This window comes from Mobula hypostoma, chromosome 6, assembly GCF_963921235.1.
Source record: "Mobula hypostoma chromosome 6, sMobHyp1.1, whole genome shotgun sequence".
Taxonomy (NCBI): domain Eukaryota; kingdom Metazoa; phylum Chordata; class Chondrichthyes; order Myliobatiformes; family Myliobatidae; genus Mobula; species Mobula hypostoma.
The window spans coordinates 35,926,395-35,950,780 of record NC_086102.1 but is presented as its reverse complement, the minus strand read 5'-3'; the positions used below and the strand labels follow the sequence as shown (position 1 = coordinate 35,950,780).

The following is a 24,386-nucleotide window of genomic DNA, read 5'->3' as shown; positions in this document are numbered from 1 at the left end:
AGTCATATCATCTGGCATTATATTTTATACTCTTTTTTCAATAAAATGAAATGATTGCCTAAAAACGATGTATGCATATAATCTTCTTCATTCTATCACAACACATGATCCCAGGTAGGTGCAGTCAAAATGACCTAGAGTTAGGCTTACCTTTCCTAGTAACATTGAAACTATAACATACACTACAAAGTACGGCTTGTACTGCTGTTGGTTACAATAGGACTTATCGCATCTAGAAAGCTCTAATGGAAGTCTGAATGGTGCACAAAATCTTCAATGAAGGGTAACTTGTTTATTTTTTAAATCTTTTTTTTTACATGATTTCCAGCTTATTTTAAGGTGCTTTTTTTCTGGAATCTTCGATACAGTAGTATACCTGTTGCAATCATGACAATGCAGGTTACAGCTAAGATTCCCAATCCTACTCCAAAGCCAGTGTACACACTTAAGGCCTGTCGAGCAGCTAAAGCTGATGCTGGAGGTGAAAAAATAACAGATAATAATGCACAAGAAATAAGACAATCAACATTGTTTACATACACCAGCAATGCTAGATTCTTGTATGATAAAAAACAATTAGTGAAAATGTGAATCAAACACTTGTTTGAAATAAAAGTATCAATTACAGCACATCGGAACAATGAAGAGAATAAGGACAATGGTGTGGAGGATGGCAAACCATATATTCTGGGCTACAACTAATGACCTGCCACAAGATGCATGTGTATAGGTATCAGTTGCTGACACGTTTGGGCTCAGATTCAAAGCTTAAAATGGTGTGGCAGTTCTCATTCCTAGATTTAGACATGTGAAATGACATGCAAATGAGGCAATAAAGTATTGTACCATCCAATGAAATATGGGAAAAAGCAAAAAGTAAAGATAAAACATTAAACATAACATACTGTCTATCCAGTGAGCAGTCAGATTTAGAAGAGAAGTCATGAAACATAAGTGTTGGTAGGATTTTCAAGTTGATAGCTGCCTCAGAGATTACAAACATTATAGGGGAGGGTACGTCGGCTCAGACCATAAGAGGCCTGTGTTGGGCATTTTCATGCCTTACAAGGCGCAAATTGGAAGTCTGTATGGGGCGCCACTCCTCATATAGACACTAGAGCAATATGTGGTTAAGTGCCTTGCTCAAGGACACAAACATGCTGCCACAGCTGAGGCTCGAACTAGCGACCTTCAGATCACTAGATGAATGCCTTAACCACTTGGCCACGTACCCAAACATTATAAACAAAACTTTACATGGTGCCTTGTTTCTATTCTGTAATTCGTAATGAAAACATCCCATGTCAATGAATGTAGACATTTGCAGTTGAACCTTAGACTGAATATTTATTTAACAAGGACATTCATTCCAATAGGTCTTATGTCATCATTGAAGAGACTGAAGAAACATTTGTTTAAAACGTATCAGTGTCTGGTTCCTGATCGTAGAGGGGTTCTACTGTTATAACACATGTAATTCCTTCTTTTTTGCTACAGAATATGAGAAATATGAGAAATAGATACATGATGCTGCTTGTCATATGCGGGTAGTAGGGCAAGTATGTATGGAAGCAACTGGCTGTACTGAATTCAGGAAGTTATCTATGGCCAGTGTAAATATGCAACAATTAAAAACATAATCACCTGCAGTATAAAGGTTGAATGTTGTTGAATTGAATCAGAATCAGAATCAGGTTTAATATCACTGGCATATGTCATGAAATGTGTTTAATATTGTTATTTTTTCTAAATTATGTGAATAATTGTTCACTGATCACAAGGTCTGTATGTTGATGGGAGAATATTGTATAGGAATAAGTTGACCATTGCCAAGCATATACTAATGAACATTAAAATATTAAAAATATCAAAGAAAAATCCCATTCTTAGCAAGGGTGCAAGATTAAATGCCTATTACTATTTGGCATCTGCTCTCATTTATTTTTTTCCCCTTTATGTTTATGAAGTACTTTCTGAAGCAGTTGAAAGTTCCTTTTAACAATAAACTCCCTTACCTGAAACATCATTTGTGTTCACCACTGTAGGTAAAAGTACAGAAACAAAGTGATTATGAGTAAATGTTAAAAAGGTTCTCACATAGGTTAGCTAAACTTTTTATCATTGTTTTTCCCCTGAGTTATCAGTATTGAAGTCCTCCACTACCCAGGAGGAGGCCATATGGTTCATCAAGTCAATGCAAGGTTTCAGAGGAACCTCATTTGTTCCATTCCCAAGCAAAGATATGCACATCAATTTCCACTTGAATAACCAACTACCTGTGCAAGCCGAATTGGGTGAGGTGACAGGATATATTATTCTTAAAGGATTAGAATCAGAATCAAAATCACAACAGAATCAGGTTTATTATCACTGGGATATGTTGTGAAATATGTTGTTTTGCAGTAGCAGTGCGTTGCAACACATAATTAAAAACTATAAATTACAATAAGAGGTGTATGTACAAAAATTAAATGCTGATACTGGAGAAGGTTCAAAGGAGGTTGACAAAAATGATTACAGGATTGAATGGTTTGTCATATGAAGAGCGTTTGGTGGCTCTGTGCCTGTATTCACTGGAATCCGGAAGAATGAGGGGTGACTTCATTGAAACCTATCGAATGGTGAAAGTCCTTGATAGAGTGGATGTGAAGAGGATATTTTCTATGGTGAGAGAGTCTAAGACCAGAGGACACAGCCTCAGAATACAGGGGCGTCCTTTTAGAATGGAGATGAGAAGGAATTTCTTTAGCCAGAAGTGATGGATCTGTGGAATTCTTTGCCACGGGCAAATGTATATTTATGGTAGATGTTGACAGATTCTTCATTGGTCAGGGAATGAAGGAATACAGGAAGAAGGCAGGATTTTGGGGCTGAGAGAAAAAAATGAATCAGCCATAATAAGATGACAGAGCAGACTTGATGGAGCAAATGGCCTAAATCTGCTCCTATATCTTATGGTTCATTGTCCTTTCAGAAATATGATGGCGGTGGGGAAGGATCTGTTCCTAAAATGTGTCTTCTAGCTCCTGTACCTCGTCTTTGATGGTAGCAATGAGAAGAGAGCATGTCCTGGGTGATGGGGATCCTAAATGATGGATGCTGCCTTTTTGAGGGAGGCTAGTGGCCATAATGGAGCTGCCTGAGTTTGCAGCAGCTTTTTCTGATCCAGTGCAGGGGTTATTCCATACCAGATGGTGATGCAACTAGTTTGAATGCTCTCCACAGTACATCTGTAGAAATTTGCAAGAGTCTTTGGTAGAAGTTTGGTGTCCCATAGTGTTTATTGAGCCCAGCAACTTAAAATTATGCTGCCTCTTTCCCATATGTACAATTGCTGAATAAAAAATCACAATCAACAGACAATGACACTGTGCTATGCTCAGATTCTAAGCCATTATTCTGCCCAGCATTATCAGAGCCTCAGTTTCTTGGAAGTTGTCCTGAGACCAGATGTTAACATTGGTCTACTTATTCTAAGGATTTTGTTCAGGTGGCATTTTTCCAATGTCTTGAGATGCCTGATGTGCATAATCCAAGTCTCAAAAACATACAGGAGGCTGGAGCTTTTGGTAGACCATGAAATTTGGAGGCATATTAGAGGTCCATATACCTCTAAGTACCCTTTTCGCCCGTCAACTAAAGACTGAGTTGGCAACAGTGAATTTCATCTTCAATAACTGCATTCACCAAGAGGTTATTGCTGATATATAAAAAATGGATCACGTGATCCAGGGAGTCACTCTGACTTTATTGTTAGAAGGTAATATGGTGCCTCTGTCCTGCAGAAGTTGAGTATAAGGCCAATTCTCTTGAATGCTTCCCTAATAGTTTTGACAATGGCTTGGAGCTCAACCTCCAAAAGTGCACAGAATCAGGTATCATCTGTGTCTGGAAGCTTTACTTCTGAGGTTTGAGTGATTATGCTTCTGCAGTGTAGTCTCTGCAGACTGAACAGCTTCTCATTTGCTCTGTAGGTTAGCTCCGCTCCTGTGGGAAGTTTGTTGGTGGTGAGATACAACAAGACCAATTGAGAAAATGCTGCCGTTATGATGGAGCTTTGTTTGACACCAATTTTCACTGAGAATGGTTACAGTTTAGACCCATTATGTAGTATTATAATTTCCATGCCATTGTGGAGTAAATGTACGAGTTTCTGTGAATGGCAGAATTTGATGAGTGCATTCGACTGTTCCTACCAGTTGGTGGAGTAAAAGTATTTACTGCGATCAAAAAGGGGCATTAGGTAAGATATCGCATCCACAACCTCAATTTACACATATATTATTGGGATGGTTGCCCAAACTTGTGCATGGGCCTACTGGTGCTATAGAAAATTATAGTACAATGTTGGTTTCATAATTTGACTGGTCTTCCTCTACTTTTAACATAGGTCCAGGAACAATCTTCAGCTGGAATAATTTGTTATTTAGTTCAGTTAATGTAGCACTTCATATCTTATGCACATTTTAATTTAAATTGAATTAACAAAGACGTACCATTATCATTCTTGGTCAAGACAGGCTTGGAACTAATTACTGAAGGTTTGGACAATTCCTCGGGTGCTGGAGTAGTGAGTGTGACTGGGGCTTCTCGTTTTCTCCTTCCACATTTCTAAAAGAAACAGAAACATAATTAGAAAAGGTTTTCTGTGACTAAAAATTGGTAAAAAAAAAGCTGACCTTTATCAGTATGGAGTGCATCATATACCTCCACATCTGGAGTCCTTCAATCTTAAATTAAAACTGTACCAAAAGTCACAAGATACCAAACCTCAAGATAGAATTGAGAAACAGCACTCCGTCTTTCTACTAAGCACAGAATGAATCTATCTTTCCCACTTATACCTCTACCAGATATTTTTTAGTTGTTGCTTAACACATATTTACACTGTCACTCATTGTCTCATTTAATCTGACTTTCATTCTACCACATTACACATGTGATGCTCCTTCCTCTTCCTTCCTTTTAACTCTTAATCCCTCCCCACTCTTTTTAAAACATACTTACCTTGAAACCTTCAATTATTTACTATTATTTCTTCATTCAATTTGGGCTCGTTTTTCAGTTTTAATTATTGTTTGATGAAAAAATGGTGCTGTTCAAAGAAATCAGTAAAGGTAGAGCTCTACAGATTTTTTAAAAAATCACAGCTCACTCACTGTTATGTTGTTATTCCTCTCCGTGACTGGTGCCGCATTGGGCAGAAACCTTGCCATTTCATTAGCATTTGCCTGTTTCTCACGAGGCCAAATTGCTAGTTCAACGCTCAACTCAGCACGGATGGAAAGCATGCAAGGAGCTGGCCTGATTCGAACCCTGGTCCACTCGCCTCGAGGTGCAGATGTGACTACACCGCCGGCTGGCTTCACTCGCTGCTATATTGACATTGGATTTGCCAGTGTCTAATGATCATCATCACAATCACTTCCCTGATGATGTATCCCACGAACAAAGGAATTGATCAATAATCTGTAATGGGCGTTTTGAAAGCTACATATAGCATTCTTAATGCTGAGTAAATGCAAGTGTGAATTTTATTGCTAGCACTGAGTTCTAACAGTAAAAATAGAACTCTTTTTCCAAGTGGTGTTCTGAGGAAGCTTGTTCCGTGAATTACAGAATTGTACAGCATAGAAACAGGCCCTTTGGCCCTCAACATCTATGCTGACATTGTAGGGTTCGTATTATTTATGATCATACATTATGTATTATCATTTAAAACTGAAAAAAAATCAAGTTCTGTTCATTTATTTCGATCCTTTCCCATCTCTGGGAAAAGATAATTGACCTGCAATATTAATTCTTTTTTGTACGTCTGTATATTGCCTGACTGGATGACAATTAGGATCTGGCTGAATTATGATGACTCCAGTACATTTTGGGATATAGTTCACATTTTTACCTGCAGAACGCCAGAAGTCCTGCCCCGTTAGTCCACTAATTAGAGTGGGAACCTTGGAACTTTAAGTCCTACACTTCACTTTAGAAAGGAAAGCAATAAAGTATGTCTCGACTCACATTAAATTCACTGCAAGCAGCCTTGGCACAGAGACGTGTAATGCAATGTAGGTAGAAGGTAGAAACAGCCAGGTCTCGGTGCTCAGTGAAGCGGAATGCTTCAAAATAGAATCTCGCAGACTGATCCTTTCCATTTGACATGATGTTGGTCTGTGGTTCTCTATTGCATCTATAAAGTTGAATAAATTGTTTTAGTTCATATCTCCACAATGAAAAAGGATTTTGTGGAAGCAACAGAAATGGAGTTGAAGGATATCTCATATTTTATGGTGGAAGTTATTTGAATTAATCGAGAGGATAGCGGAGAGCTTGGGTGATGTGTACAAAATAAGAACGTGCTGTGGCGACCCATTTTCTAGCACCCATGAACCGGCTCACAAAACAGCACGCGCAGGCAGAGGGCTGGCCCCAAAAAGGGTGCCAGGCCATATTCTAGCGCTGTGTGTAGCACCGCTACAGTGTAACATAAAGAAATGCAGCACATTATTAAAGGGGGAAATAAAAGGCCGGTTAAGGATAAACATAGCTTATTTAATCCCAGGGGCATAATTGAGGCAGGCTTCCCTTCAATATTAAACATATGGAGCCCCAAAGCTGGAAGGGTAGTGCTTTTGGGCACCAAAGGACCATCCCCAGTGAAGTCATTAGACCAAACCCTATAGAGGTAGGATGTTCAAGCAACACACATAAAAATTGCTGGTGAATGCAGCAGGCCAGGCAGCATCTATAGGAAGAGATATAGTCGACGTTTCATAGGATGTTGATGGATTCAATATTGTTAGGCAATTCCCTTGTTTCAAGCAGTTCAGTGAAACACTGGGACCGAAATCCATGGAAGGTTGGTTGCGGAGTGACCTTACAGAGGCCAATAAAATCATGAGGGTACAGATACGATGAATGGATATGGGCTTCTTCCCATAGTAGGGAAGTCTAAAACTAGAGGGCATATATTTAAGGTAACAACATAAGATAAGACCATAAGATATAAGAGCAGAAGCAGGCCATTTGGCCCGTCAATTCTGCTCCTCCATTCAATCATGGACTGATCAAATTCTTTTGGTCATCCCCACTCCCCTGCCTTCTCCCCATATCCTTTGATGCCCTGGTTAATCAAGAATCTATCAAATGCACCCAATGACTTGACCTCCACAGCAGCTTGTGGCAACAAATTCCACAGATTTACCACCCTCTGATTAAAGTAATTTCTCTGCATCTCTGTTCTAAATGGACATCCTTCAAACCTGAAGTTTTGCCCTCTTTTCCTAGACTCCCCTACCACGGGAAATAACTTTGCCATATCTAATCTGCTCAGGCCTTTTAACATTCGGGAAGAGGGAAAGATTTAAAGGGCACCAAGGGGCAAGTTTTCTGCACAGAGGGTGGTGGATATTCGGAATGAGCTGTCAAACAAAATGGTGGAGGCAGGTGCAGAAAAGAGAGATCTCGACGGGTACTTAAATGAGCAAGATAAAGAGGGTTATATAATTAAAGCAGGCAAATGGAGTTATTATAGATAAGTGCAACGACTGGCATGGATATGGCAGGCTAAAGGGGCTGATTCCATGCTGTATAGCCCTGTGTCAAGTAATTTGGAAGGCAAGATGTGCTATAGGCTTTTACTGCAAGTGAGTGAACAATCAGTCTCTCCGTCGTTGTATAGCATTTCAGGTTTCTTAGCTGGCTTGCAATCTGGACCTCAAAATGTTGAAGATAAGGGTACTTTTCAAGTACTTCTGAACTTACCAGCCCAAGGTGGCAATTTGAGTTGGAGATACTATTTTATTAATCCCACTTAACTACTGTTCTATTGAACACTCTTTCACGATTACTATATTTGGAGGCACACAGCTTCTGCCCTTGACATGTAAGAAACAAATAAAAGTCCATGCATTTCAAGCTCAAACAATTTCTCTGATATTTCCCAGCACAGTTTGATGGTATGGTTACAGCTGAAAGCTGACAGGCAGAAGTTCTATACAGTATGGACACCAGGATGTGCTGTATAGTACAAGTTATCTTGATGGTTGATAAAATATAAATGATCTTGAAATGAATGTATACTCATGTACACATACAGTTTTTATCGGAGAAATAATGGTCATCTATAATGTGTTGCTCTTGATAATATTCTGATACCTGTTGAAATATTTCCATCTTATCAAATTAACGGCAAGGTACAAGTGATGATAAGACTTCACCTTGAAACAACAATACTTGCCATTTGCAAATAGTAATGTGATAAATATTGCCAAATGGTATATTGAAGAATGCAGTAATTACGACTTTCCCTTCTATTGGGAGAGCAAACTTTCTTTCAGATATTGTATACAGGTCAAATTCAGCTGATATTACAGCACTGTAGGAGCATCTCTTGTAGACACAGCAAAGAAAGATACTTTCTGATCAGCCTTGAAAATGCAGATTCCATCATGGAAATGCTGCTTAAAATGTTTCCGCATAAATTATACGTTCCCAAGATAACAGAAATTTCAAAGCAATTGGCGCCCACATTGCTTTATGTGGTACAATTTAAATATCATCAGAATAATTAAGGAATAACTAATGAAAGATTTTATAAGAATCTGCAAACATCCAAACCACACTCCTAAAAATATCTATTGTTGAGAATTTCCCAGTGCTTGGGATTGTCTACAGATACAGCTGTATATTTGTCAACTGATTTAATTTCACATTAATACTTCTTCTCAAAGATAAAGCAAGAAATTGGTATCCAATCTGGTATTCATATTTACAATATCTAATAGTGAGCTTCATTCTAAAACTGATGAAAGCTTCCACAAGGGATTTTTCTGCTTCTTTAACTCCTGCCAAATTAACAATTTGGGATGGAAGAGATTTGGGGGAGGTAGAGGGAGAGGTTGATTGTGTTTTCTTGTTGGTGGGAAAAAGCCTGAGGCAATATATTAATGCCATTGCTTGCATCTTTACGAAAACACACCAAAACATATACAATTACAAATGAACTCCATAGATGAGGGATAGGAAATAGCAAAAATGTGAAATGTATGTAGAAAAATTAGCACATTTGCCCAAGAGATAATTTTTTTGTGGTAGACTTTAAATGTGGGCAAAAAAGTGGAGGTTTAATGAGGGTATATTAATGATTGAAGCTGATAAGAGGCAGAATGAATATAATACAAAAAATAAAAACATAAGATAATGACAATACTCAGAAGGTCAGAGAGAATCTGTGGAAAGAAAAACAATTATAGAAATTCAGGATGATAGCCCTTCTTGAGAACACCCTCCATCTTTTAGGATAAGAAAGGTGCAGTAATTGCTAGAAGAGGTGACAATAATAGGCTAGAATGTGACAGTGGATGGGGTTTAAATAACAGGATACTTAAGTTCAATTTGTTGAAGAATACAATAAAACATTGAGTGGTGATAGGAAAATTATAATGAGAATTGCTCACGTTGTATGCAGATGACCTTTGGAAGATGAAAAGCCTTCAAAAGGAACACTACATTTTATTTCCTGCTTCTCTCTGAGAATTCTCAGTTTACTTTTATAAGGGAACAACAGAAAAAGGCAGGAATATACACAAGATTTTCATCATCTTTATGTTGTCCTGAGGTAACTGGAGAAATGAATAATTGTGCTTACAAGAGAAGTTATTTACTGCAGAGCTGAATAAATTGAGAGGCTCTTTCTGGATCTCATGTCTAATTGTTTTCAATGCAGGGTCATCTTAAATCAAGTGAAGTCAAGGCTATTGTGTGTATGTACAGATGCAATGAAAAACTTACTTGCAGTAGCATTACAGGCATATGAGATCACACAAGCAGCATTCAGAAGAAAAAAAACATGAATTAAACATAAATTATACACAATTTTTACAAAAATTGCCCAATTAGAACAAGCTATTGTAGGCCCTTGTACTTCATCTTCAAATCTAAGATTCTGAGAGGAAGTCCATAAGACAAAGGAGCAGAAGTAGGCCATTCGGCCCATCGAGTCTGCTCCGCCATTTTATCATGAGCTGATCCATTTTATCCTATTTAGTCCCACTGCCCCGCCTTCTCACCATAGCCTTTGATGCCCTGGCTACTCAGATACCTATCAATCTCTGCCTTAAATACACCCAATGACTTGGCCTCCACTGCTGCCCGTGGCAACAAATTCCATAGATTCACCACCCTCTGACTAAAAAAATTTCTTGGCATTTCTGTTCTGAAAGGGCACCCTTCAATCCTGAAGTCATGCCCTCTCGTACTAGACTCGCCCATCATGAGAAACAACTTTGCCACATCCACTCTGTCCATGCCTTTTAACGTTCGAAATGTTTCTATGAGGTCTCCCCTCATTCTTCTAAACTCCAAGGAATACAGTCCAAGAGCGGACAAACGTTCCTCATATGTTAACCCTCTCATTCCCGGAATCATTCTAGTGAATCTTCTCTGTACCCTCTCCAACGTCAGCACATCCTTTCTTAAATAAGGAGACCAAAACTGCCCACAGTACTCCAAGTGAGGTCTCACCAGCGCCTTATAGAGCCTCAACATTACATCCCTGCTCCTATACTCTATTCCTCTAGAAATGAATGCCAACATTGCATTCGCCTTCTTCACTACCGACTCAACCTGGAGGTTAACTTTAAGGGAATCCTGTACAAGGACTCCCAAGTCCCGTTGCATATCAGAACTTTGAATTCTTTCCCCATTTAAATAATAGTCTGTCCGTTTATTTTTTCTGCCAAAGTGCATAACCATACACTTTCCAACCTTGTACTTCATTTGCCTCTTCTCTGCCCATTCTTCCAATCTATCCAAGTCTCTCTGTAGACTCTCCGTTTCCTCAGCACTACCGGCCCCTCCACCTATCTTCGTATCGTCAGCAAACTTAGCCACAAAGCCATCTATTCCATAATCCAAATCGTTGATGTACAATGTAAAAAGAAGCGGCCCCAACACTGATCGCTGTGGAACACCACTGGTAACCGGCAGCCAACCAGAATAGGATCCCTTTATTCCCACTCTCTGTTTCCTGCCAATCAGCCAACGCTCTATCCACGTATGTAACTTTCCTGTAATTCCATGGGCTCTTATCTTGTTAAGCAGCCTCATGTGTGGCACCTTGTCAAAGGTCTGCTGAAAATCCAAATATACAACATCCACTGCATCTCCCTTGTCTAGCCTACTGGTAATTTCCTCAAAAAATTGTAATAGGTTTGTCAGGCAGGATTTTCCTTTAAGGAATCCATGCTGAGTTCTGCCTATGTTGTCATATGCCTCCAGGTACTCTGTAACTTCATCCTTGACAATCGACTCCAATCATAGGAAGAGCCTATGATTCACTCTCAACACTGAATTTTCTATTCCTAATGACTGTCAAGAAATATGTAGATCATAGGAGTAAAGGAGTGAAAATACATACTTTATACTTTATAGTCGCCAAACAATTGGTACTAGAACATACAATCATCACAGCGATATTTGATTCTATGCTTCACACTCCCTGGATTACAAATATTAAATATTAAAGATATTAAAAATGGTTAAAATTAGTAAATATTAAAAATTTAAATTATAAATGATAAATAGAAAATAGAAAAATGGGAAGTAAGGTAGTGCAAAAAAACCTGGAGGCAGGTCTGGACATTCAGTGGCCATTTTATTAGATACACCTGTACACTTGCTCGTTAATGCAAATCTCTAATCAGTAAATCACGAGGCAACAACACAATGCATTAAAACATGCAGATGCGATCAAAAGGTTCAGTTGTTGTTCAGACCAAACTTCAGTATGGGGAAGAAATGTGATCCAACTGCTTTTGACTGTGGAATGATTGTTGCCAGACAGTGGTTTAGGTATCTCAGAAACTGCTGGTCTCTTGGTATTCAGAGTTTGTAGAGAATCATGTGCAAAACAACAAAAAAATATTCCAGTGAGTGGCAGGTCTGTGGCCAAAAGCACCTTGTTAACTAGAGAGGTCGGAGGAGAATAGCCAGACTGGCTCAAGCTGACAGGAAGGCGACAGTAATTGAAATAACCATGTGTTACTACAGTGGTGTACAGAAGAGCATCTCTGTATGGACAACGCATCAGACCTTGCAGTGGATTGGCTACGCAGCAAAAGATCACAAACATACACCTAATGGCCACTTTATTAGATTGGCTGATTAGAGATTTGCATTAATGAACAGGTGTACAGGAGGTGCCTAATAAGGTGACCACGCCTGTGAGGAGAAATTAAATTTAGGTTGATAGATAATCATCACAGCAAGCTGTTAGCTTTGGAACACTCACCCAATGAAGAGGTCGTAGGTTTGGGAAGAATTTAAATGAAATAGTGAAGTTGATGCATAGCAACGATCAAGAAGCACATTGAACCTATGTGGATAAAGATAAATCATAATAAATATACAGGAAGCTTTATCAGTTACGTATTTCTTTTACTTTTCTACTGATTTCCGTTGGCATCCTTTCAAATTGTTAAACTTGTATCCTCCTGACAGGAAGTGTCACAATTAATTTCTCATTAATCTTTGGTGTCAGTTCCAGCTGACTTTGCCAAGCACATTGGGATCAACATGACAGGTCAAGATATAGAATGCCCACGAGATAGAAAATAATGAAATCTCCAACTGAGACAGTTGGTTGGAATATTTGCAGTACAAATTGTGATCAGTTCCACAGTTAACCAGTTCCAAATTTAACCATTGGATTATTTTAATGGACTCTTTTGGGGACTATTGCTGTATGTTAAGCATTCTGAAGGTGCAGGAAATTCAAAGTAACATACATAAAATGACACTTAGCAGTTCTGGAAGCATCTATGGAAAAGAGTATGAGGCCCTTCACTAGGACTCATAAAATATTGCCATGTACTACTGTGACCACAAAATTACCTTATTTCAGGGTATGAATCTCTCAGATATTAGAATGCATATTGCCTCCAGCCTGCTGAATTTTGATAAGGTTGTGGTCTGAGAATTCTAGGGGAATTGGTGTGGTGGGACACTTTTTGCCATTGGAATGGACAGCCAGCAGGGTGCTCAAAAGTAAAGCGGGTGTGGCTAGGCCAGGTAATAGGAATGCCTTTAACTCCGGCTTTTAAATGGAAGTAGATAACAGTAATTTATCCACTTCATCCAAATCATTTTCAAGTTACATTTCAATAGAAATGAAAGTCAGGTGCTGCTGAATCAATGTTGCCCTTTTTACATATTGTGCCAAGTCAAAATTAAGTTAATTTTTCTCGTTACAGTTGGTATATTGTGCAACATTCAAGTATAGACATTTATTCAGTGTATTATGGTATGAAGTATTAGTTCTAGTTTTAAAACAGAAATCAACTTTCATTCTGCATTTTAAAACCCATCTAATAGAAATTGTTATCCTTTATTTATATTTTTAATAATGTAATGTTGCCTTCCTGGTCATGGAACCTATCAGTTATATTTATTATGTGAACATTAATTTATGATGTATAATTCAGAAAGGCAAGTTTTGGGTGGTGCAAGAACAGTGTTCATGAAAATGGCACACCTTGCTCTAAATATTAAAAGGTATTCAATAACTAAATACCGTTGAGATGCTAAGGTTGTCTGCTGTATGATTTCAAATAACAGTTTATCTGTGAAATTATTCATCAAGGAAAACCTCCTGAATTCATGACTGTTTCCAGTTTTGATTCACAATTGCTCAATTATGCCCTGCAGTTAATTAGTCAGTGCTGTCAGACAGAAAAAAACTCTAGAACCACATGTGTTATGATATATTGAATCTTTGTGCAATCCTATAATCTGTAAAAAGACCGGATTAATTTACATTTGATATTTCTCAGGCCTGTGGTCTGTTGTGAAATGGAAGACAAAGCAATTCTACTTGTAAAACTAAAATTATTTTTACTCCTCTTACTTATTTGTTAAATTGACAGCTTTTACTTCTACGTAAATCTTGGTTTTCAAGTTGAGTCCTTTGTCTGGAATGATCAAAGAATTTGTATAATCAGCGTCCTGAAAAAGAATACAGTTTTAGCATACTTTTGGTTATGGTAGTTTTACAATTTTTGTACATTAATTTGGTTGATTAGACGTTTGTTTTTTCTTTTTTTGGACTTTTATCTTCTGATATCACCTTGCCTTGAAAACTGTTTCTTGAGCTTTTTTCCCCATTTAATTTCTCTTTTGCTATCACATGATCTGTTTTAGCTTTATCATTGTATTTTCCTTTACCTATTAACAGTATGCAGGTCCTTTCTTTGCCTACATCTCATTTCTTTATGCAGCAAGGTTTCATTTCAGAATGACTTTCCTTTGCAGCTTTCTTATCCCTCTTGTTCCATCGCATCTGATTTTCTGTTCTCGTGAAGGCCCTATTTTAAGGGTTTCCCGCACTCGGAGAGAGAAGCTGTCATGGTCTGGGAGGAATCTCATACATTACTGTACCTCTAAGGAGCTAGTTAAACTGACACTGATATTAGAGATTCTGCAGATGCTGTAAACCTGACCAAAACACTCAGAATGCTGGGAGAACTCAGTAGGTCAGGCAGCATCCACAGAAGGAAATAAACAGTTGGCATTTCAGGCTGATAAGAATAAGAAGGTGGTGGGGGGTTAAAGCTGCTAGGTGATGGGTGACACCAGGTGAGGTGAAAAGTGTCTGGGTGGGGAGGGAGATGTAAGAGGCTGGAGTGAGGTGATAGGCAAAAGAGGGAGATGAAGATGAAGGAATCTAATAGGAGAGAGCAGTGGATGATGGGAAAAAGTGAAAGAGGAGGAGAACCAGATGGAGGGGGTGTGCAGGTCATGAAGGTGGGACAGGGGAAGAGAAGGGGTGAAACAATAGCCAGAATGTTCCTCTATGACAATCTGCCATCAGGTGGAGGCTACCCAGGCAGAATTTGAGGTGTCGCTTCTCCAAGCTGAGTTTAGCCTCATTGTGGCAGTAGAGGAGGCCACTGAAAGACAGACTGACTCTGACCATGGGGGTGTGCTGTAAACCCAAATGGAAGGATGTTGCCTTTATTTTAACCATTCTATAATCCTGCTTCCATTAAGATCTGAGTTTAGAATCACAAAATTTCCCTCTTGTTCTCACCATCCCACTCATTCTTTGGCAATTTGTAATGTTTCATTTCTAACCTTTCCCATTTCTGATGGGCCATTGATCAAAAATTTTTATTCTTCTGTTCATGGATGCTGCTAGAACTATTTCCCGTACTTTCTGTTTCATTGCTATTTTCTAACTTCATTTTGCTTTTGTGGGTTAAAACTGTTACATTGAAAATCTCCACAACTCTAATGAATTACACCTGTTCCTTCCTCTCACTAAAAATCCTGATACTTCTATTAAACCTGCATAAAGTTCCCTTACTGATTCTGAATTATTATTGTAGTACTGTATCAGTAAGAAAGATAACTTGCTACTTCTTTTGTCTGAGAATCAGCTATTACCTTATGATAAATGATACCTATTTTGAAGGTTCTCAGTAACACCAGTTCAGTCTCAGTCCCCTTTCCTGTAGTATCCTTTCCTGCTTTGTCATCTGGTTAAAAAGCAGGAAAGGACATTGCAATTCATGAGGTAGGTTTTATACAACCTCACTGTTTTTACATCACACAAATCTCTTTTCTTTACTTGCTTTCTTTCTGCTGAATGGATTACGTTATTTACTTATATGTTAAGTTCAATTTCTCTGAACTGATCTATCCATTCAGTAAACTTTTGATTTCTTTACAATCCTATACATTACCTTCTCAATGGAACGGCACCTCACCCTGTACAGTTCACTGAATTTTGAAGTAATAGCCAGAAAATTGGAGATGCTAATAACCCAATAACACAAAACTCTGTTTCCAAATCTTCAGCTTCTTTCCCAAGCACCTTCATTGGAATACATTTGATGTATAAATTAAACCAAATTAAAGACTAGAGATTCTGCAGCTGCAGGAAATCTTGAGAAACACTTACAAAGTTCTGGAGGAAATCAGCAGATTAAGCACCATCTATGGAGGGGAATAAACAGTTGATGTTTCGAGCCGGGACTCTTCATGGGTCTATTGTGAATTAAATTTTGGTGTAACTTTGCAACCTTGATATAATAATAGGTATCAAATAACTTACACTGTAAAGTTGAAGTGTGAGGGTGCTGCTGAAGGTACCATTATTGTCCTTGATGGCTATGCTTACTCCTGCACTATAAATGTAATCAAATTAACACATTGTGAATTAACAGTATGAAATTATAACCACAGGAGGCATTAAAGTTTCTTATTGGAAAAGTTAATTAAATACGAAAAATAGCTAGATAGGCACTTGAAGTACATGGCCTATAGTGCTACAGATCGAAAGCTAAGGCATAAAACAAGTTTACATAGATTTCTTTTTGTCTGCCTGAATAGATAAACTGGCTGCAGTTCCATATTTATCACAGTGGATCCCGTAATATTCTCATTAAATCAAATAGAGGTTACATAGATGTTTTCTTTCTGGAAATGTAGCTTTTTGGAATCAGTTTTGAAATTGACAGTGTGTTCTCTGTTCATAGGGTGGAGATGAAATCAGGAAGCTGTAAAGGCCGTAATCGTTATTAACATGTCAGTGTGGATACCGATACTCACAAACAAGGGAAAATTGGCAGATGCTAGAAATCCGAGCAACACACACAAAACGCTGGAGGAACTCAACAGGCCAGGCAGCATCTCGGAAAGGAGTACAGTGGACATTTTGGGCCAAAACCCTGTGGCTGGACTGGAAAAGAAAAGCTGGGGTGTAGATTTAAAAGATGGAGGGAAGGAAGAAAGAAACACAAGATGATGGGTGAAACCTGAAGGGGGAGGGATGAAGTAAAGAGCTGGGAAATTGATTGGTGAAAGAGACAGAGGACCACGAAAGAAAGAAAAGCGGGGAGAAGCACCGGGGGTGGGGGGGCGGGATGAGTGGTCAAGGAGATTAGCCATCAGGCTGGAGGCTACCCAAAGGGAATATAAGGTGTTGTTCTTCCAACCTAAGTGTGGCCTCATCAAACTGATGACAGGACATCAGCCATCTAGACTTCAACACTCCTCTCTCCTATTCCAACCCCACTCCTTCCAAATGCTTGGCACTCTACTCCCTCCACGCCAATCCTAACTTCACCATCAAACCCGTAGATAAGGGAGGTGCTGTAGTAATCTGGTGTACTGACCTCTACCTTGCTGAGGCCCGATGCCAACTCTCAGACACCTCCTCTTACTTGCCCCTCGAACAGAACCCCACTAAGGACCACCAGGTCATTGTCTCCCACTCCAACACCAATCTTATTGACTCTGGTGATCTCCCATCCACTGCCACCAACCTCATGGTTCCCTCACCTGCACCTCCCATTTCTACCTCCTACCCAAAATCCACAAACCTGCCTGTCCAGGTAGACCGATTGTTTCAGCTTGTTCCTGTCCTACTGAACTCATATCTGCATACCTCAACTCTGTTTTATCCTCTCTATTTTAATCCCTTCCTGCCTACATCCGTGACACTTCACACACTCTGGATCTTTTCAATAATTTCAAGTTCCCTGGCCCCTATCATCTTATTTTTGCTATGGATGTCCGGTACCTGTACACCTCCATCCTCCATCAGGAAGGCCTCAAACCTCTCCATTTTTTCTGGACACCAGACCTAACCTGTTCCCCTCCACCACCATTTTCCTCCACCTAGTGGAACTCGTCCTCACCCTAAATAATTTCTCCTTTGGCTTCTCTTTCTGTTTTCCGCAGAGATTGTTCCCTATGTGACTCCCTTGTCCATTTGTCCCTCTGGACTGATCTCCCTCCTGGCACTTATCCTTGCAAGTGGAACAAGTGCTACACCTGCCCCAACACCTCCTCCCTAGCTACCATCCAGGGTCCTAAACAGCCCTTCCAGGTGAGGTGACATTTCACATATGAGTCTGTTGGGGTCATCTACTGTGTCCAGTGCTCCCGGTGTGGCCTCCTGTATATCAGTAAGACCTGACATAGATTGGGAGACCGCTTCGCCGAGCACCTATGCTCTGTCTGCCTGAGAAAGTGGAATCTCCCAGTGGCAACCCATTTTAATTTTACTTCTCATTCCTATTCCGATATGTCCTTCCATGGTCTCCTCCATTGTCATGATGAGGCCACACTTAGGGTGGAGGAACAACACCTTATATTCCATTTGAGTAGCCTCCAGCCTGATGGCATGAATATTGACTTCTCTAACTTCTGATAATGTCCCCCATCCCCCCTTCACCATTTCCCATCCCCTTTTCCCTCTCTCACCATATCTCCTTGCCTGCCATCGCCTCCCTCTGGTGCTCCCCCTGTTTTCTTTCTTCCATGGCCTTCTGTCTCTTTCCCCAACCAACTTCCTAGCTCTTTACTTCATTCCTCCCCCTCCAAGTTTCACCTATCGCCTGGTGTTTCTCTCTCCTCTCCCTCACCTTTCAAATCTACTCCTCAGCTTTTTTTCTCCAGTCCTGCTGAAGGGTTTTGGTTCAAAACATTGACTGTGCTTTTTTCCATAGACGCTGCCTGGCCTGCTGAGTTTCTCCAGCATTTTGTGTGTTTTGAAGACTGATACAGTCTGATGCAAGAATCTCAATCCTGTTTCTGTTTGGTATGGAGGGACTAGGCTGGGTAATGGTCTTACAACTAGCATAGCTAAGTTTTTTAATATGTAAGCTTCTTATTATTCTAAATTATGATGCCAGTGTGCAGCAATGCAATATAGAAGCTATCATTTTATTTGGAGTTTGCCAGAGGGTGGTGAACTTGTGGAACTGTTTACCACAGGCAGCTGTAGAGGCCAGGTTGTTGGATGTATTTAGGGCAGAACGTGACTGGATACAGCATCAAAGGTTCCAGGGAGAAGGCAGGGGAGTGGGGCTGAGGAAGGGAAAAAAGGATCAGCCATGATTGAATGGCAGAGCGGACTCGATGGGCTAAATGGCTTAATTTCTGCTCCTGTGTCCGATGGTCTTATGATTTGGGGAAGTCGGTTCGAGAGATTGATGTAAAATCTGCTTCTTAGTCTCAATATATCATGTAAATGAAGGAAATGACCACGGTTTTATTTAAGGCAAATGGCAAAACCCAGCAGAAATGAATTTAAAACTCATGCATTTTAATTCCAAAGTCATACCTGGGAGAGAATTCAGCTAAACAAATAATAAGCAGATTCTTTACTTACACCTGCAGCCTGGTATCATTCAGAAAGTATTCCAAAGGGTAGGAGCAGGAATACAAATACACCAATTCCTGATTGTACGTTATGACATTTGTTACTGGATCATTGGTTTCTATCATACCGCTGATATTGACAAATTGGATGTTTGAAAAATCTTTAAAAACACCTGTTCCTTGAGTACTGGTGATCTGTATATAGAACAAAATATATTCAAATGCTGATGTAAAATTATCATTCGAATATTAACTAAGACTGAAATACATTCTTAGGCAGTGGCTTGTAATATTACACCATGCCCTCTTGAAAAACAATCTGCATTTTATTTCTGCAAACCTCCTGTTCTTTTATACTTCAGTGCCTCACAGATGGTAACCCTGATTAGGTTGGAAACTGGCCATTAAGTTATGGTCATAGACCCCAACACTGAAATGTTCCCACATCCAATGGGGACGTGGGAACTTTCAATGCATTTTTAAGGACTCTTCATCTCATGTTCTCGATATTTATTGCTTATTTATTTATTATTATTAGTAGTTCTTTTGGTATTTGCACAGTATGTCATCTTCTACACCCTGATTAGACACCCTAGTTGGGCGGTATTTCATTGATCCTGTTATGGTATTATTCCATAGGTTTATTGAGTATACCCACAAGAAAATGTACCTCGGGGTTGCATATGGTGACATATATGTACTTTGATAAGAAAATTTACTTTGTCTTTGTATTGCTCAACATAGAAACTGATAGTTCAGCTCACCAAGAACCAATCAACAATATTAAAAACGATACAAGAACTTCCTTCAGATACTTAAAATGTAGAAGAGAGGCGAAAGGCTGCTGAAAAATTATCTGAAGAGGCAGTAATGGAGGATAAGCAGAATAAAACTTTAGCATCAGTCTTCACTGTGGAAGAAACTAGAAGTATGCCGTAAGTTTGCGAGTGTCAGGGGAAGAAGTCTGTGAACTTGCCACTACTAGGGAGAAAGTGCTTGGAAAACTGAAAGGTCTCAAAGTAAATAAGTTACCTGGACCAGATGGTCTACTCACCAGAGTTCTGTCAGAGGTGGCTGAAGAGATTGTGAAGGTATTAGTAAATGATCTTTTAAGAATCATTGGATTCTGGTGTGGTTCCCAAGGACTGGAAGTGTCACTCCACTCTTCAAGAAGGGAGAGAGGCAGAAGAAAGGAAATTATAGGGCAGGTAGTCTGAGCTCAGTGTCTGGGAAGATGTTGGGGTCAACCTTAAGGATGTGGTTTTGGGGTACTTGGTGGCACGTGATAAAATAAGCCATAGTCAGCATGGTTTCTTCAAGGGAAAGTCTTGCCTGACCAGTCTGTTGGAATTCTTTGAAGAAATAACAAGCAGGATAGACGAAGGAGAATTGGTTGATGTTGTGTACTTGGATTTTCAGAAGGCCTTTGACAAAGTGCCACATATAAGGCCGCTTAACAAGTTTAAGAGCCCATGGTATTATAGGAAGGATACTAGCATGGATAGAGCATTGGATAATTGGCAGGAGGGAAAGAATAGAAATAAAGGGAGCCTTTTCTGGTTGGCTGCCAGTGACCATTGATGTTCCACTGGTGTCTATGTTGGGACCGGTTCTTTTTAAGTTATACATCAATGAGTTGAATGACAGAATTGATGGCCTTGTGGCCAAGTTTGCGGACGATATGAAGATAGGTGGAGGGGAAGGTAGTTTTGAAGAAGCAGAAAGGATACAAAAAGACTTTGACAGATTAGGATGATAGAAAAATAAGCGGCAGATGGAATACATTGTTGGGAAGTGTATGATCATACACTTTGGAAGAGGAATTAAAAGTGTAGACTATTGTCTAAGTAGAGAGAGAGTTCAAAAATCTGAAGTGCAAAGAGATGTGGGAGTCCCCGTGCAGGATTCCCGAAAGGATAATTTGCAAGTTGAGTCTGTGGTGAGGAAGGCAAACGCAATGTTAATACTCATTTTGAGAGGAACAGAATATAAAAGCAAAGATGTAATACTGAGGCTTTATAAGGCATTATTAAGGCATTGCCTGGGGTCTTGTGAGCAGTTTTGGGCCACTTATCAAAGAAATGATGTGCTGACATTGGAAAGGGTTCAAAGGAGGTTTACAAAAATAATTCTAAGATTGAAAGGCTTATCATATGAGGAGTGTTTGATGGCTCTGGGCCTGTACTCACTGGAATTCAGAAGAATGAAGGGGGACCTAATTGAAACCTATTGAATGTTAAAAGGGTTCAATAAAGTGGATGTAGATAAGATGTTTCCTATGGTGTGGGAGCCTAAGACCAAAAGAAGCAACCTCAGAATAGAGGGGTGCCCATTTAGAATGGAGATGAGGAGAAATTTCTTTCACCAGAGAGTGGTGAAGCTGTGGAATTCGTTGCCACAGTCGGCCATGGAGGGCAAATCATTGGGGCCGAGGTTAATAGATTCTTGATTAATCAGGGCATTAAGGGATACAGAGAGAAGGCAGGAGATTGTGGCCGAGAGAGAAATAGATCAGCAATGATGAAATGGTGGAGCAGACCTGATGGGACAAATGGCCTAATTCTGCTCCTATATCCTATATCTTATGGTCTTATGATCTTAAACCTCTCTTACATTAATTCTGCAGTGGTCTCACTCCCCACATTCCCATTAAACCTCTCCATGCCACCTCCAAGGATCTACTATTCATCTCCATACCAGGGGCATTTTACAATGAGCAGTTAACTTGCCAGCCTGCACATCTTCTGGATGTGGGAGGAGACTGGAGCTCATTTACCACAAGATAGTACAGTGCACAGTCACAGGGAGAACGTACAAACTCCACATAGAGAGTACCAGAGATCAAGATTGGAACTGTGAGCAGCAGCTTTTAACCCTTCCACTGTGCTGTGCTCATTCTGGGCTTTGATGCTCAAAAGGCCATGAAGTATTTGTATAAAGAAAATATATCTTTTCATCATCTTTTTGAATCTGGCTCTATCTTCCTGCAACCAGGCAACCATCTACAGAGCAGAACATCTTGAATGAGTGTAGCAGTTGGCAGATGCAGCTTTAATGCAGTGCGATAGGCATTTGTGTACACCAAATGATGGATTCTCTCCTGAAATGTATTGAAGCACTTAGATGCAAATTGGAAGATTTTGCAATACCAACTCAGTGAGAAAAAGAAAGTGCAGGATATTTTGAGAAAGGTTAAACTGGAAATTTGGCGAAGTAAACTATCTTAAGTGATTCCCCTGGTCTTTGAAGAAGCCCCTTCAAATGATGACCATGCTCTATGTGAAGAACAAGTCAAATTTAAAGTTAGCACCCTGGAAAATATCTGAATGATCTGCACTCTGAAATTTGGCTGAAAATTCTTCTTCAATCGGCATATTCCTAATTGAGTTTGTCTCTGTGCTAGGCCCAGTTCTAGAAGATCTGCCTCATTTCTCTACAATCTGAAGAAGACTCACTGCCCAGGAGTAAAGAGACTGGATCACTAAAGAATCTGGCAACTGATTTTTCTGATATGTAGCCCACTAATTTTTTGCTACTCTGCATTAGGTATACGTGATACCTGATGACATCACTTCTACAGCTGTTCAACACCCAGCAGGCAAACTAAGACAATATGGAGAATGCATATTTAGGCCTTTTTGCATAGATTATGGTAGCTAACTATATACTGAACAAAATAGTAAAGGTAATGCAGAATCATATCAAAGTAGAGGACTACAGTAGCTTCCATGGAGAAAATGTAGCAACTCTATGTGTATGTTTTGGTCAAAGGTGTTTATTCTCCTATCCAGAACTGCTTGACCTACACTGACAGTTGTTTCGCTGCGCAGTCTGAAAAACCACAGATGGTAATTTGTGTCCTATCAGTCTATGGTTGAAGATATCACATTGTTTCTGCAAATGATCCATGAGCAAACCATTGTCTGGGACTGTAACAACACACAATAAAATTGTGAATTATGATCTTTTAAGAATTAAGATTGAGAATCAAACAATGTAAATCATTTAAGATATGGTCACACATTTTATATTTTTAAAACTATTTCTTAATTTTCTGTGGAAATTCATAAATGTACACTCAGTGGCCACTTTTTTAGGTACACCTGAACAGCTGCTCATTAATGCAAATATCTAATTAGCCAACAATTTGGCAGCAAATCAATGAATAAAAGCATGCAGACATGGTCAAGAGGTTCAGTTTTTCTTCATATCTAACATTATAATAGGGAAGGAATGTGATCGAAGTGTCTTTGACCATGGGCGTTCTAACTGGTTGCATCACAGTCTGGTACGGAGAGTCCACTGCATAGGATTGGAGAAAGCTGTCAACTCAGCCAGCTCCATGGTGGGCACTAGCATCCCCAGCATCCAGAACACTTTCTAAAAGCGATGCTTCAAAAAGATGGCATCCATCATTAAGGATCCCCATCACCCATGACGTACCCTCTTTTCATTGCTACCATTAAGGACGAGGTACAGGAGCCTGAAGACACACACTCCTTGTTCCAGGAACAGCTTCTTCCTCTCTTCCATCAGACTTCTGAATGGATAAGGAACCCACGAAGACTACTTCAGTAATTTTCCCTCTCTTTTTGTACGAATTACTTAATTTATTTTTTAATATATTCTTCTCAATGTAATTTATAGTTTTTATTATGATGTATTTTAACGTACTGCTGTCACATACCAAAAATTTCATGACATCAGCCAATGATATTAAACCTGATTCTAATTCTGATTCTGAGTTATTGTTGGTTCCTGGCAGGGTGGTTTGAGTACCTCAGAACTGCTGATCTCCTGGGTTTTCCCTCACACCAGTCTCTAGAGTTCACAGAGAATTGTGTGAAAACCAAAAAATATTCAGTGAACAGCAATTCTGTGGGCAAAAACACCTTGTTAATGAGAGAGGTTAGAGGAGAATGGCCAGACTGGGTCAAGCTGACAGGAAGGCGACAGTAACTCGAATAACCATGTTTTACATGGCTATGCAGAAGAGCATCTCTGATCATACAATGCGTCGAACCTTGAAGTGGACGGACTCGAGAGCAGAAGACGATGATCATACACTCAGTGGCCAGATTATTATTTACCTCATATACCCAATAAAGTCGTCACTGGGTGTATATCTATGATTGCCAAGTAGTAAAATGTATACAAAAATAAATTATGAGTAATAATTTACTTTTGCATTTACTTCAGCCAGTAATTTTATCTTTTTG

At 39.5% G+C, this 24,386-nt stretch overlaps 1 protein-coding gene across 1 annotated transcript in view; it reads right to left on the bottom strand.

Annotated features, from left to right (window-relative positions):
• Positions 1-329: 329 nt before the first annotated feature.
• si:ch211-103f14.3 (zona pellucida-like domain-containing protein 1) overlaps positions 330-24,386 on the bottom strand; it is a 30,823-nt gene continuing 6,766 nt past the window's right edge. Inside the window, exons 3-10 of the mRNA XM_063050178.1 lie at positions 19,178-19,362; positions 16,112-16,184; positions 13,904-14,001; positions 12,290-12,373; positions 6,019-6,187; positions 4,497-4,611; positions 2,016-2,039; positions 330-475 (exon numbers count right to left, since the gene is read on the bottom strand). Of these exons, the coding sequence (XP_062906248.1) occupies positions 330-475; positions 2,016-2,039; positions 4,497-4,611; positions 6,019-6,187; positions 12,290-12,373; positions 13,904-14,001; positions 16,112-16,184; positions 19,178-19,362 (894 nt within the window). The remainder of the gene's footprint in view (positions 476-2,015; positions 2,040-4,496; positions 4,612-6,018; positions 6,188-12,289; positions 12,374-13,903; positions 14,002-16,111; positions 16,185-19,177; positions 19,363-24,386) is intronic.